Raw genomic sequence first — 12,679 nt, 5'->3', positions numbered from 1 at the left:
TCACAAACCTCCAGGATTTTCCTGGATTATCACTATGCTAAGAAGAATGCAAGTTCCTTCCTAAAAGGAGATGGAGACTTTCCTATCACCCTTTCTAGAAAGCTCTAACAGCGAAGGAGAGAAAGGAGAGAGCTGGCCCCATTCTAGCCCCAGCTGCTGGGTCCTGAGCTGAAGGGCCACACGGGCTCTCCTTCCCTTGCCTCCCTGGCTGGAGCCGCACAGCCCAGCTCTCCTCTCCTGGCTCCTGCATAGGGGGTGGGGGTGGGGCAGGGCGGGGTCAGGAATGGCTTGCCCCATCACCTTAATGGTCATTCCAGGGAAGGCAGCAGGATGTGCTGGCCCTTCCACACGTACCCTCCTAACATATGTTCCCAGCTCCCAGTGCAGCCCCACACGGGCCTCCCTGCCTGCATCATTAGCTCACCCTGAGCTTTTCAGGTGTGGGGCTGGGCCTGCCAAGGTCGCCTGCCTCCTTGGGCAGATGCTGACCAAGTGCACAGAGCAGGAGGGGAGGCTGGAACAGACCACTGGCTGGGACTTTGGGTCCAGATTGGGGGTGGGACAGGTGGAGGGCCTCTCCCAGAGACCTAGGGACTGCAAAGTCCAGAGCACAGGGCGGGGAATGAGTGGAATGAGGTTGCCAAGGCCTCATGAGCCCAGTCCCCATCAGCTGTGCAGATCAGGGATCCCCAGAGCTCTTCCTTTGTGGTAGGGAGGTAACTTCCTGTCTGCATTACCCTGGCACTTCCCTTCTGCCCCCAGCACTTGTACAACATCGAGTCTGAGATTGAGGAGTCAGACTATGATTCAGTAGAAGGCAGCACCAGCGGGGCATCCTCGGATGAGTGGGAAGATGACAGTGACAGCTGGGAGACGGACAATGGGCTGGTGGAGGATGAGCACCCCAAGATAGAGGAGCCCCCCATCCCACCCACGGAGCAGCCAGTGGCCCCTGAGGAGGACAAGGGAGTGGTGATCAGTGAAGAGGCAGCCACAGCTGCTGTCCAGGGGGCTGTGGCCATGGCCGCCCCCATGGCCGGGCTGATGGAGAAGGCTGGCAAGGACGGGCCTCCCAAGAGCTTCCGGGAGTTGAAAGAGGCCATCAAGATCCTGGAGAGCCTCAAGAACATGACTGTGGAGCAGCTGCTGACAGGCTCGCCCACCTCTCCCACTGTGGAACCTGAGAAGCCAACTCGGGAGAAGAAGTTTCTGGATGACATCAAGAAGCTACAGGAAAACCTCAAGAAAACCCTGGACAATGTGGCCATTGCAGAGGAGGAGAAAATGGAGGCAGTGCCCGACGTAGAGCGCAAGGAGGACAAGCCCGAGGGGCAGTCACCTGTGAAGGCCGAGTGGCCCAGTGAGACACCGGTGCTCTGTCAGCAGTGTGGTGGCAAGCCTGGTGTCACCTTCACCAGCGCCAAGGGCGAGGTCTTCTCCGTGCTGGAGTTTGCGCCCTGTGAGTCAGCTTTTGCCCAGTCTTCACCTTCCCCCACCTTCTTAGGGCTTCTGTTTGTGTCACCAGATCTGGGTGCGGGTGGTTAGGTGGTTAGTCCTCACTGGCCCCCAACTCCTGGCCCAGGGGCAAACAATTTCCCTGTGTGGTTACAGTGCTGAGGCCAGCAGCGGCAAGTGGGAAGTCTGTGGGTGTGCTCATCTGTCCAGCCAGGTTTGCAGATGGAGAGCTCCAGGGCCTCTCCATGAGTGACTGACTACTCTCTTTCCTCTTCTCTAGCAAATCATTCTTTTAAGAAAATTGAGTTCCAGCCTCCAGAAGCTAAGAAGTTCTTCAGCACAGTGCGGAAGGAGATGGCACTGCTGGCTACCTCACTGCCTGAGGGCATCATGGTCAAGACTTTTGAAGATAGAATGGCAAGTAGGCTTGGCATGGGCAGGTGCAGATGTGCTGTGTGGGCACCCAGTGCCCAACAGGCCACCAGCCTTGGGTCCTTAAAGCTCCAGGGCTGACTGGCACCTGTGAGGACACCCACCCACCCACCTTTTACAGGGGCGGTCACAGGTGCAGTCAGGTGAGGGCTGGCGGAAAGCTGTGTGTCCAGGCCAGATGGTTTTCTTTTCTCCCTCCTTTAAAAAATGAGTTTGAAATTCATTATATTATGAGTACTCCTCAAGCCTGCTCTTCTTTTTGAAATATTAGAACATTACAGATCCTTTGAGTGGAAATGGAAGAGCTAAAGTTGCCTTTGACCGGCTCTCACTTCCTTTTCTTCCTGAATCATAGGCCTCTTCCCACACCCAGAGGACTGCTGGAAGTTTAGTGGGTCTCCTTCCAAATACATGACCACCGATTACCTTTTTTAATGTATTTTTACATTTTTTATACATTAAAAGAGTATTTTGACATGTTCATGTATCACCATAAGTACAGAGTATTTTGTATGATTTGTTTATACAGAGTATTTGCCTTTTTTTTTTTTTTGGTTGGAGATGAAGTCTCACTCTGTCGCCACGCTGGAGTGCAGTGGCCTGATCTCAACTCACTACAGCCTTTGCCTCCTGGGTTCAAGTGATTCTCCTGCCTCAGCCTCCCAAGTAGCTGGGACTACAGGCCCATGCCACCACACTCAGCTAATTTTTGTATTTTTAGTAGAGACGGGGTTTCACCATGTTGGCCAGGATTATCTCAGTCTCTTGACCTTGTGATCTGCCTGCCTCGGCCTCCCAAAGTGCTGGGATTACAGGTGTGAGCCACTGCGCCCGGCCCAGAGTATGTCATTGTATATACATCATCTCTAATTTGCTTAAGACCTACCCATGTTGATTTGTAATGATCTAGTTTCTTCCTTTTTACCTACAAAATAGGACAACATGTGGCCACACCACATTCCATTTTCCCACTCTTCTGTTTGTGTACGGGGCCTAGTGTCTCTGAGTCATGTTTACTGAGGCAGCATGAATGCCTCCTCCGGGAACAGGCAAGCCCGTTTGCCTGCCACCTTGTTTACTCAGCAATCCCTTACTGGGCCTGTGCTTCAAGCCAGGCACCATGCTAGACTCTGAATCTGAGTCTGAGGCCCCAGCTCTGGCCCTGTCCTAGAAGGAAGAGGGCAAAGAAAGGAAAGAGCAGGGATCCTGCGTGCTGCCAAGAGGGGCGCTGTTGAGATGGGCCCGGAGCAGCCCCTCCCTGGAACAGGGCTAGGCAGAGTCGTAAGTCCAGTGCTGCTTGAGATTCTTAATAACGCTTTTGTTTTTTGCTTGGGTTATAGTAAAATTCCTTTGGAAAATTCTAGTTTTTCTCAGCTGTGCTGAGGGAAAACAGGAACAGTATTTTTTGGTTTGTTCTGTTTTCCCAAAATCTCAACTCAGGAGAAGAAAAGTAGTGTGTTCTCTGGAGGCTCCCAGGGTGGCACCAATAAGAGCATGCATGAGCGGTTCCCTCACCCCAGCTGGCGCTCTGCCCTTGTTGCTTCTCAGCTCATCACTGACCTCGCCCATTGCCCTGGCAGTTGAGATCACACACACACACGTGCACGCAAATAGATGCACAGATTCCAGATGTCTGTGGAACAGTGGTCTCCCAACATTTCCCCTGGAGTTCAAACCCTCACTGTCAGCTTCTGGTGGAGAGACCATCCCTAATTCCCCAGGCCCCACCATCCTGGAACTGCCTTTCAGCTTGAAACTGTTTGTACTACTTGCCTTGTGGGAGATAAGGGTTGGGGCAGGTGTTTAGAGGAGTCTTTTTGTTTTGTTTTGTTTTTAAGAGACAAGGTTTCATTCTGTCGCCCAGGCTGGAGTGCAGTGGTGTGATCATAGCTCACTGCAGCCTCAACTTCTGGACTCAAGTGATCCTTCCACTTTGATTAGCTAGGATTACTAGCTAATCAAAGTGTGTGCACCACCATGCCCAACTAATTTTGTATTTTTTGTAGAGATAGGATCTCACTATGTTGCCCAGGCTGGTCTTGAACTCCTGGCCTCAAGCAGTCCTCCCACTTTGGCCTCACAAAAGTGCTGGGATTGCAGGTATAAGCCACCACATCTGGCTGAGGAATACAATTTTAAGTAATGATTTATGAGGAAAAGCACCTGATAAGATAAAAACTCATTTAGAATATTTCTCTTAGACAGGGTTCAAAGATTCCAGGTAAGGGCCGGGCACAGGGGCTCATGCCTGTAAACCCAGCGCTTTGGAAGACTGAGCCAGGCAGATCACTTGAGCCCAGGAGTTTGAGACCAACCTAGGCAACATAGTGAGACCCTGTTTCTACAAAAAATAAATCAGCCAGGCATGGTGGCACACGCTGTAGTGCCAGCTACTTGGGAGGCTGCAGTGAGCCATTATTGCACTAGTACACTCCAGCCTGGGCAACAGAACAAGACCCCTTCTCCAAAAAAAAAAAGATTCCAGGCAGTTTGGCACAGAGGTATTTGTGCTTAGCTTCTCCACTGCTAGTGACATCTGGAGTCCCAGGTGCCCTTCCTGCTTCATCTGCGCAGTGTCCTGGGAAAGGGCAGATGCAGATACCACATGCAGGACACCCCCCTTACACCCTGCCAACCTCAGCCTCCCTCCCTCCCTACATAGGACCTCTTCTCAGCCCTCATCAAGGGCCCCACCCGAACCCCCTACGAGGACGGCCTCTACTTGTTTGACATTCAGCTCCCCAACATCTACCCAGCCGTGCCCCCCCACTTCTGCTACCTCTCCCAGTGCAGTGGCCGCCTGAACCCCAACCTGTATGACAATGGGAAGGTGTGCGTCAGCCTCCTGGGCACCTGGATTGGAAAGGTGAGTGTAGTGCCAGGCCCCCAGCCCAAGAAGGAGGAAGAGCCAGTGGGGCATAGGGGCCAGGGGAACAGAATTGATGGTGTCCTGTGTGTTTCAGGGGACAGAGAGGTGGACGAGCAAGTCCAGCCTTCTCCAGGTGCTCATCTCCATCCAAGGTATGGTTGGGCTGAAGCAGAGGTGCGGACAGGGAGGGCCAATGGAGGGAAGTGACTAATGGGTCCCTGGAGGGTGGAGGGTAAGCCTGCGCCATGGGCTTCTCCCACCCACTGTGGGAAGGTGTCCCTCTCCCACAGGTCTGATCCTGGTGAACGAACCATACTACAACGAAGCCGGCTTTGACAGTGACCGGGGCCTGCAGGAAGGCTATGAGAACAGTCGCTGCTACAATGAGATGGCGCTGATCCGTGTGGTGCAGTCCATGACCCAGCTGGTGCGGCGGCCCCCTGAGGTCTTTGAGCAGGAGATCAGGCAACACTTTAGCACTGGTGGCTGGCGGCTGGTGAGCCGCATCGAGTCCTGGCTGGAAACCCACGCCCTGCTGGAGAGGGCCCAGGCTCTGCCTAATGGGGTCCCCAAGGCCAGCTGTTCTCCAGAGCCCCCAGCTATAGCCGAGCTCTCAGACTCCGGCCAACAAGAACCTGAGGATGGAGGGCCAGCTCCAGGAGAGGCCTCCCAGGGCTCAGACTCAGAGGGCGGTGCGCAGGGCCCGGCCTCAGCTAGCAGGGACCACACAGACCAGACTTCGGAGACCGCACCAGACGCATCGGTGCCGCCCAGTGTCAAACCAAAGAAGCGGAGAAAGAGCTACCGGAGCTTCTTACCTGAGAAGAGTGGCTACCCTGACATCGGCTTCCCCCTCTTCCCGCTTTCCAAGGGTTTCATCAAGAGCATCCGGGGTGTCCTGACGCAATTCCGGGCTGCCCTGCTAGAGGCAGGCATGCCGGAGTGCACAGAGGACAAGTAGGTGCCAGGCACAGAGGAAGGAGCATCACCGTGGGAGAGACTAGCCGCCGTCTGCTCACTCCCCCCGGAATCGCCCTCTTCCCATGCCCCTCTGTCCCCACTGCAAGCCCTCACTGCCCTCCTCTCCCCAAGGTGAGTTTGATGCTGAAGTACAAGAAGTATGCTGAGATGCCGCCATTTATTCTGAAGTGAGATTTCAACAGGCGGTCCCCCGTGGCAAAGAAAATCGGAACCTTGTTGCTGATTTTCCATTTGTCACCCCAGCAGAATGTCCCGGCACTTGCTCCCTTGCTGTCCCTTCTCAGGTCAGAGGTGGGTATTCCAGGGCTTGCCGCTGGGCTCTCTGGGCCGGTGCCCTGCAGACCCGCAGGAGAGCAGATGTGCCTTGCATGAAGTGTGGGTTGCGCCAACAATTCCCCTGGTCCTTTTCAGCCTCTTCAATTCAACTTGAGCCTCCCTGTGTCCCAAACCCTCCTGCTGCCACCTCCACCAGGTCCTCCTCCCTAGTCCCCCAGCGTCAACACTATCCCTTGGGAGTTGTAGCTGCTGTCACTGACTCCCAGCTCTACGCTGGCCTGTCGACCACATTGTAGCCCCCAGGCCTGTTGAACTTGCTCTCTAAGAGAGGTTGGGACCAGGCTGGGTTCAGGGTGACACCCATTAGAGGTGGTGGCCTTCATATATGCACACGGAGTTGAGGACCAGGGAGCTGCGGGGAAAGCAACAGCTGTAGGTGCCTTGCTCTCCTGTTGGAGGTTGCTGGGGCGAGAGCAGCTGCACAAGGCCAGGGCAAGTGCTAGGGCCTCTCCCCCATCACATGGTCACACTGGGACGTGGCGTGCAGCTCACTGAACTCCGAGCGAGCCAGCCCTCTCTTGGACTAGGAGGAGGCCTGCTGTCAGCCCTTTGCTTACAAACTGCAGGCTCAATCCAGAAGGGGATGGCCGGCAGGGGCTCTCCTAGTGCCCAGAGACAGGCCCAGAGGTTTACAAGTTTTCTAAGCTTTTGATAATGTGAAGCTCCAGGCCGAGAGGATGCTGTTGAGCACATTGCAGCTATGTAATTTTTGGTGTATGTATGTAATATTTAAGGTTGGGAAAAAAAGCTCGAAAGCAAAGATATTAACTCTTATTAGAAAAAAAGACACAAAAAAAAAAAGCCAAAGCATGATGCGTCTTGTCAGCCTTAAGTGGGCTCCACACCTGTGCTGTGCTGTGACCGCCCAGCCAGCAGAGCTGCGGGACGACGGAGCCGGGCCACACGCTGTGGCATTTGGAGCCGAGTCGGTATCTTGTTTGAGAAACACCCAGAGTGACTGGTGGGGCTGAGCTTCCCAGTGCATTGTACATGTGGAGATGTGAATGCCTACTGCTTACACTATCTGTATAAAGTGCTGTGTGATTAAACTTTTTTTTACTTGCATTTTTTTTTTTTTTTTTTTCTCCTTTTTTTTTTTTTTTTTTTTTTTTTGGTACCGTGTCTGGCTTTTTTTTTTTTTTTTTTTTTTGGTTGGCTCATTAACAAGACAAGGTGACACCATTAAACCTGCCTCTGCCATTCATCTGGGCTCGGTTGCCTTTCTTCCTCTCTGGGGCACTGTGTGCTTGGGTCCCTCACACGTACCCTTCCTGGGGAAGGAAAGAGCCTGTTGCCAGGGAAGGCATATGGCAGTGGGTCCTGGCTTCAGCACCACCACCTCACCCCCGCTCTCCACTCACCAGGTCTGCTTGCCCGCCTTTTGTACTTCCTGTCCTGGGGCAGTCCTCTGGCCTCTTCCTGGCTGGTGTTGTGCTCCTCAAGAGCCAGCTTAGAACAGTCTTCCAGCAGCTGTGGTCCCCAGAGGCCTACAATTGACCAGTTCATCCAGTTCAGCTCCTTCCAGATTCTAGGAGAGCCAACATCATAGCACCTGGCGGTAGACAGGTGCCACAGCTCCTGGGCACTAAGCCAAAATGGCTGCCCAGTTTAGGAGACTGGCATCAATCCTTCCCTGCTGCATCTTTTCCACTCCTGCCTGGTATTCCTCCACAAGGACAAATGGGGAAGGGAGGCAGCTGAGGGAAGCTGGGGGAACCCTAGACCCCTCATTGTGGGGGATGGCAGACTCCTTTTAAAAAGGTAACATACTGGCCATTGTGGTGGCTCACACCTGTAATCCCAGCACTTTGGGAGGCAGAGGCAGGTGGATCACTGAGCTCAGGAGTTTGAGACCAGCCTGGCCAACATGGTGAAACCCCGTCTCTACTAAAAATACAAAAATTAGCTGGACATGGTGGCAGGCATTTGTAATCCCAGCTACTCAGGAGGCTGATTGGGAGAATTGCTTGAACCCAGGAAGTGGAGGATGCAGTGAGCAAAAAAGGGTAAGATACTGCCCTTGTTTTTTTACTTCTGAAGTCTCTTGCTCCTTGCCAGTTTTGTGGGGTAGGTGGCAGTGTTTTTATTGTTTTTGTTTTTGAGACAGTCTCACTGTCACCCAGGCTGAAATGCAGTGGTATGATCTCAGCTCATTGTAGCCTCAACCTCCCAGGCTCAAGTGATTCTCCTGCCTCAGCCTCCCAAGTAGCTGCGACTACAAGTGCCCACCACCACACCGTGCTAATTTTTGTATTTTTTATAGAGACGGGGTTTCACCGTGTTTCCCAGGCTGGTCTCAAACTCCTGAGCTCAGGTCATCCACCCACCTCGGCCTCCTAAAGTGCTGGAATTACAGGCATGAGCCATGGCGCCTGGCCCACCAGTTCCCTCATGCCCTGAACTCAGACGTTTTCCCTCTCCTGCTAAATGGTTTCTGATGAGATTTGCTGGGACTAGCTAGTTGTGTGGCCCTAGCTAAGACATGCCAGCTCTGAGCTGCATCCTCCCTTGTATGGTCAGGCAGCTGGCTGAGCTCTGAGGCTGCTTCAGGGTGGAGGTGCTGTAAATTATCAGGGTGAGAGGCCCCCACCATTAGGCTGAACCAGCTCTGGTCCTAAGTCCCCCAACAGAATGCCTGGGGCCAGTAACATCCATTGCCCATCCCTGGGGGCACTATTGGCTATTGTTAACATTAAATTCCATAATCCTGGCTGGGGTGAGACCCCATTCCCTTCCCACTCACCAGGACAGGACCAGCAGGCTGGGAACATCACTTTATTTGGATTTGATTCATGGGGTGAGGGTCTTAGAACAAATTGGAGGGCCTTACACAGGCAGCTGGGCCCAGCCAGCTGGGCTTCTGACCCAGGACCTTGTTCTGGCCTGTCCTCCCAAAGCACAGCCTGCACCTTCTCCCCCTTCTCCGGAGGAGTCCTTTCACCCCACAGGAGCTGTGGCCATGCCCTACAGCCCTGGGGAAGGAGGAAGGGTCCTACAAGTAGACACTAAGGCACAGCTCGGCCCAGGGGTCATAAGGGCTCTTCTGGAGGTGGTGTCTGCTGGGGCTTCTGGCTGGGCGGGGGCTCCACACAACCGCTGACCATCCAGAAGTAGTTCGGGTGCACCTGGCCCTGCACAGCCTCACTGACCATCAATTCACCATCCACTGCAAACACACCCCTCCCATCCTTGGGCTCCAGGCGGAAGGCGACCACAGGCATGTATACCAAGTAGGGGCATTCATACTCCATATGTCTGCCCTTCTCCATGGCCAGGAAGAGGCGCAGCAGCATAGCCCGAGACACACCTGCCCGCACGTAGAACAGATGCATGACACCGGCGGCACAGCGGCCCATGGGTGCCGCAAACATCTCGCTGCCCAGGTGCGAGTGCAGCAGTGCCAGCACCAGCACAAAGTCCTGGTCGGGCACCACCGTCCAGTGAGAGGGCACTGGCTCCTCCAGTGGCACAAGATGTGCATCTACCGGGCCCTGCTGGACTACAATGGGGGAGGCGGGTGTCTTGGCATCGGTTCTTCCTACAGGGAGGTAGGACAGTCGGCCGTGGTAGGTGCGCAGGGCTGCCAGGCGCAGGAAGGTGCCCAGAGTGAAACGCATCTCCCCCAAGCGCCGATACTTTTCACTTTCTAGGTCCACATCAGCAATGAAGCCCCAGGCCAGGCTGAGCACAGAGAAGAGGCGCAGCCCTGAAGCCGTGTGCAGTGACAGCAGGTTCATGGGCGACAGTAGCCGGCTGCACAGCAGCAGCGTGCAGTTGGTCAGGAGGTCTTCATTAGTAACCTGCTCATAGCTGCAGGGGAAAATGGTCAGATGAAGCAGGGCAGGAGCCCCCCAGGTATCCCCTCTTCCTCCTCCCGGGGAGTGGGAGCTGGCAAAGCGCCATGTCATCCCTAGGGAGTTGGCAGGAGCAGTAAGTGACAGAAGGAGCAAGTGGCAGCAGCCAGCTGGGGTCACCAGGAGAGGGCCCCAGGACGAAGGGAAAGGGAGAATGGAAGTGACCTTGACCCATGGGAACTTAGACCAAAAAAACCCACAGGAGAGGGGCACAGAGGGGAAGCAGGCCCACTCTGGCCCTGGGCTCTCACCCAGCATAATGGTTCAAGGAAGCTGCCAGCGCGTTGCCAGAGCCTGCTGGGAGGCTGCACAGGGGCTTCCGAATGGCGGCCTCCCAGTCAGGCCGCTCCATGAGCCCGTTCACCACCTGTGTTGGAGCACACGTGGCCTCAGCCCGGGACGCACCGCGCCAAGCCCCAAGCCAAGCCGCGCGGTGCGGACCTCACCTCGTGCATCAGCCCGTCTCCAGACATGACCACCAGAGCGTCCCAGCGGCCCAGCTCCTCCGACCGCACCAGCTCCCGCGCATGGTTCCGCCGCTCTGCAGGAGGACGGGCAGCTCTCAGGACCCGGGGTCCCCTAACAGGGGATGCTCCCGGAACCCCCTCCGAGAAGTACTCACCAGTGAGCATCAGCGTGAAGGAGACTTCAGCCTCAGCCAGAAGGGGCTGCACGTGACTCCGGAAGAGCTGCAGGGCCTTGCCCTTGCCCCCGCGCGGGTTCAGCAGCACCAGCACGCGGCACGGCCGCGGGAGCAGGACCCGGGGGCCGCCCGCTGAAAAAACAGAGCCGAAGAGGCTGCGTCCGCAACCGGCCACTAGGGGGCCACGGGTAACGACAGGAGCGGCCTCCGCGGGGAGCCCTGGGGTGGGGACGCGGGGCCCTTGCCGTCTCCTTCCTTGGCTCGGACTCGGCCGGCTTCTGGCCTCGTGAGGGGCAGTGTTTCTCCCGGGCGTCCACAGCCCCCTTCGTCCAGCTGGGCGTTCCATCATTCCTGGCGCGGAAGAGGAATCCCCCTACAGCCCGTCCCAGCAGGGCCCCCACAAACCTGGATCCATAACCCGCGGCTCCTGCTGCCAGGGGGTCCCCGGCGCTGTCGGGGTGCTGCCCGTGGCGGTGGCTCCTGCCTTCAGCTCCTTATCGGTGCTGCCCAGGCGGGCGTCGCAGGGCCGGCTGTGGGGCTCGCCCTCCCCGCCCGGAGCCAGGGCTGTGGGAGCACCGGCGTCATACCCCGCGGCGGCTGGATCTAAGGGAGAGGAGAAGACGGCGCTGGCGGAGTCCCGGGCCGAGGCTCCCAGAGGTGGGAAGCGCCCGGCTAAATCCCGGGGCCAGGGGCGGGGAGGCACGCGATCCCACATCGCCCGAAGCTCGTGGGGCGGTGACCTAGGTTCCCGGGAGGTCAGAGAGCTGAGGTCTGGTGCCTCCGAGGGCGCCCCCGTCGTGTGAATAGGCCCTCCAACCCCCGAGGCGAAGGGTGCCTGCTCCGCGCCTTTCCTTCCTGGGGCTTGGGGTTCCGGCGCGACGGATGAGTCAGAGCCCCGCGGCTCCCTCCGACGGACTAGCTCCTCACCCCTCGGGGCTGCTGCCAGGGGGAGGGGGAGCCCAGCTGCGTAAAAATCCCAGAACTTGAGCGGACATTGCCCGGCAAGAAGTTCTGGGCGAGGATCCCCGCCTCAGCCAGCCGGGATGCTGCGTCCCGTGCCCGGAGCTCCAGAGCGGTGGGAGCCGCGACGCGGGCCTCCCGCCGCCCCGCTCCGTTGGGACGCGCGCAGCGCTTGGGGGAGTCGCTCCTGGGTCGCCCGAGTGCCGAGCCCGAGCCGGGCCACCAGCTGCCGCCTGCTCTCGCCCAAGCGACGAGTGGCCCAGTTCCCCGGGGCCCCGTGAGGGCGGGACGCACAGGAGCCACGAGCGGCGCGAAGGGAGGGTGGCCGGCCCTACCCAGTCGGTCCGGTTTGCTGGGGAAGCTCCACTGCCGTTCCCTACAGTGGCCCGGGGCGGAACGCAGCTCGTCCCAAGCTCAGCCCACGTCTGAGGGACTGGAGCGCCCCGCTGGAGCGGACTCCCCCGCCTAGCTCCCTCCGGCCTTAAACTTTTAGCTCAACTTCGCAGCCAGCGCCGCGGCGCGATGCCTAGGCGCTGGCCTGGCTCCGCCCCGCGCTCCCGGGGGTGGAACCTGAGCGCCGCGCCGCGTCGGCCCCGCCCGCCCCCGGCCTCAGAGCGCCGCCTCCGGCACGGCCCGCGCCCACAGCAGTGCCACGCGCGGGCTCCCGCCCGGATCGCACGACGTGGTCGCGCGCCCCCGCCGCTCGTCCTAGGCATCCTAACCGTCTGTTTGGCTAGAAGGCGGCGCCGCGGCCCTGCAGGCTGAGCTGCGGCGACAGGCAACGAGGCACGGAGTCCGGGCCCGGCCGCGAGTGCAGCGTCTGGGGCGCGCGAAAGTGACCGCGCAGCGCAAGCAGAGGCGCAGGCTCCTCGCGAACTCGTGTGGGAGCGAACGCCGGGCGCTCGCGGTTCCGCTCTCCCTGGGGACCCTTGGCTTCTCGACGCCGCGACCTCGCCGCCCCGGGTGCTGCCCGCGCCGGGTTGCAGCGCCCCCTTTGCGCGCCCTGGCCCCAGCCCACCCGGAATTTGAGGCCGGGACGCCACCCGGGGCGCCTTCTTCATGCCGGAGCGTCTCGCCCGCCACTCGCGGGCTTCCCTGTTTCTTCCACCTCCGCTCCCCTGCGGAGGTTATTTTTAACTTCCCTACGCT

The 12,679-nt window shown here is 57.8% G+C and overlaps 2 protein-coding genes across 8 annotated transcripts in view; one reads left to right on the top strand and one right to left on the bottom strand.

The window, feature by feature from the left end:
* UBE2O (ubiquitin conjugating enzyme E2 O) overlaps nucleotides 1-7,138 on the top strand; it is a 64,376-nt gene extending 57,238 nt beyond the window's left edge. For 2 of the 3 annotated variants that reach the window (XM_037741066.1, XM_017535828.2), the window contains exons 14-18: nucleotides 763-1,459; nucleotides 1,736-1,872; nucleotides 4,550-4,753; nucleotides 4,851-4,908; nucleotides 5,047-7,127. In XM_037741066.1, coding sequence (XP_037596994.1) covers nucleotides 763-1,459; nucleotides 1,736-1,872; nucleotides 4,550-4,753; nucleotides 4,851-4,908; nucleotides 5,047-5,717 — 1,767 coding nt within the window. In that variant the 3' untranslated portion in view covers nucleotides 5,718-7,127. Of the gene's footprint in view, nucleotides 1-762; nucleotides 1,460-1,735; nucleotides 1,873-4,549; nucleotides 4,754-4,850; nucleotides 4,909-5,046 lie in introns of all 3 variants that reach the window. The other variant, XM_017535829.2, reaches the window with a different exon arrangement.
* Nucleotides 7,139-8,830: 1,692 nt separating this feature from the next.
* Nucleotides 8,831-12,095, bottom strand: SPHK1 (sphingosine kinase 1). 5 transcript variants are annotated; one of them, XM_037741065.1, is made up of 6 exons: nucleotides 11,498-12,093; nucleotides 10,976-11,173; nucleotides 10,550-10,702; nucleotides 10,374-10,468; nucleotides 10,179-10,294; nucleotides 8,831-9,883 (listed from the first exon to the last, which is right to left on the bottom strand). In XM_037741065.1, exons 2-6 carry the CDS (start codon nucleotides 10,983-10,985, stop codon nucleotides 9,103-9,105), a joined length of 1,155 nt encoding a protein of 384 aa, XP_037596993.1. In that variant the 5' UTR covers nucleotides 10,986-11,173; nucleotides 11,498-12,093; the 3' UTR covers nucleotides 8,831-9,102. The 5 variants fall into 5 exon arrangements, with proteins under 5 accessions (XP_037596993.1, XP_017391324.1, XP_037596992.1 ...); XM_017535835.2 differs by having other exon boundaries at nucleotides 11,866-12,093; XM_037741064.1 differs by having other exon boundaries at nucleotides 10,550-11,173; nucleotides 11,498-12,095.
* Between the last annotated feature and the right edge of the window lie 584 nt (nucleotides 12,096-12,679).

Source organism: Cebus imitator, unplaced genomic scaffold (genome assembly GCF_001604975.1).
Source record: "Cebus imitator isolate Cc_AM_T3 unplaced genomic scaffold, Cebus_imitator-1.0 Scaffold93, whole genome shotgun sequence".
Classification (NCBI taxonomy): Eukaryota; Metazoa; Chordata; class Mammalia; order Primates; family Cebidae; genus Cebus; species Cebus imitator.
This window is presented reverse-complemented; position numbering and strand designations above follow the sequence as displayed.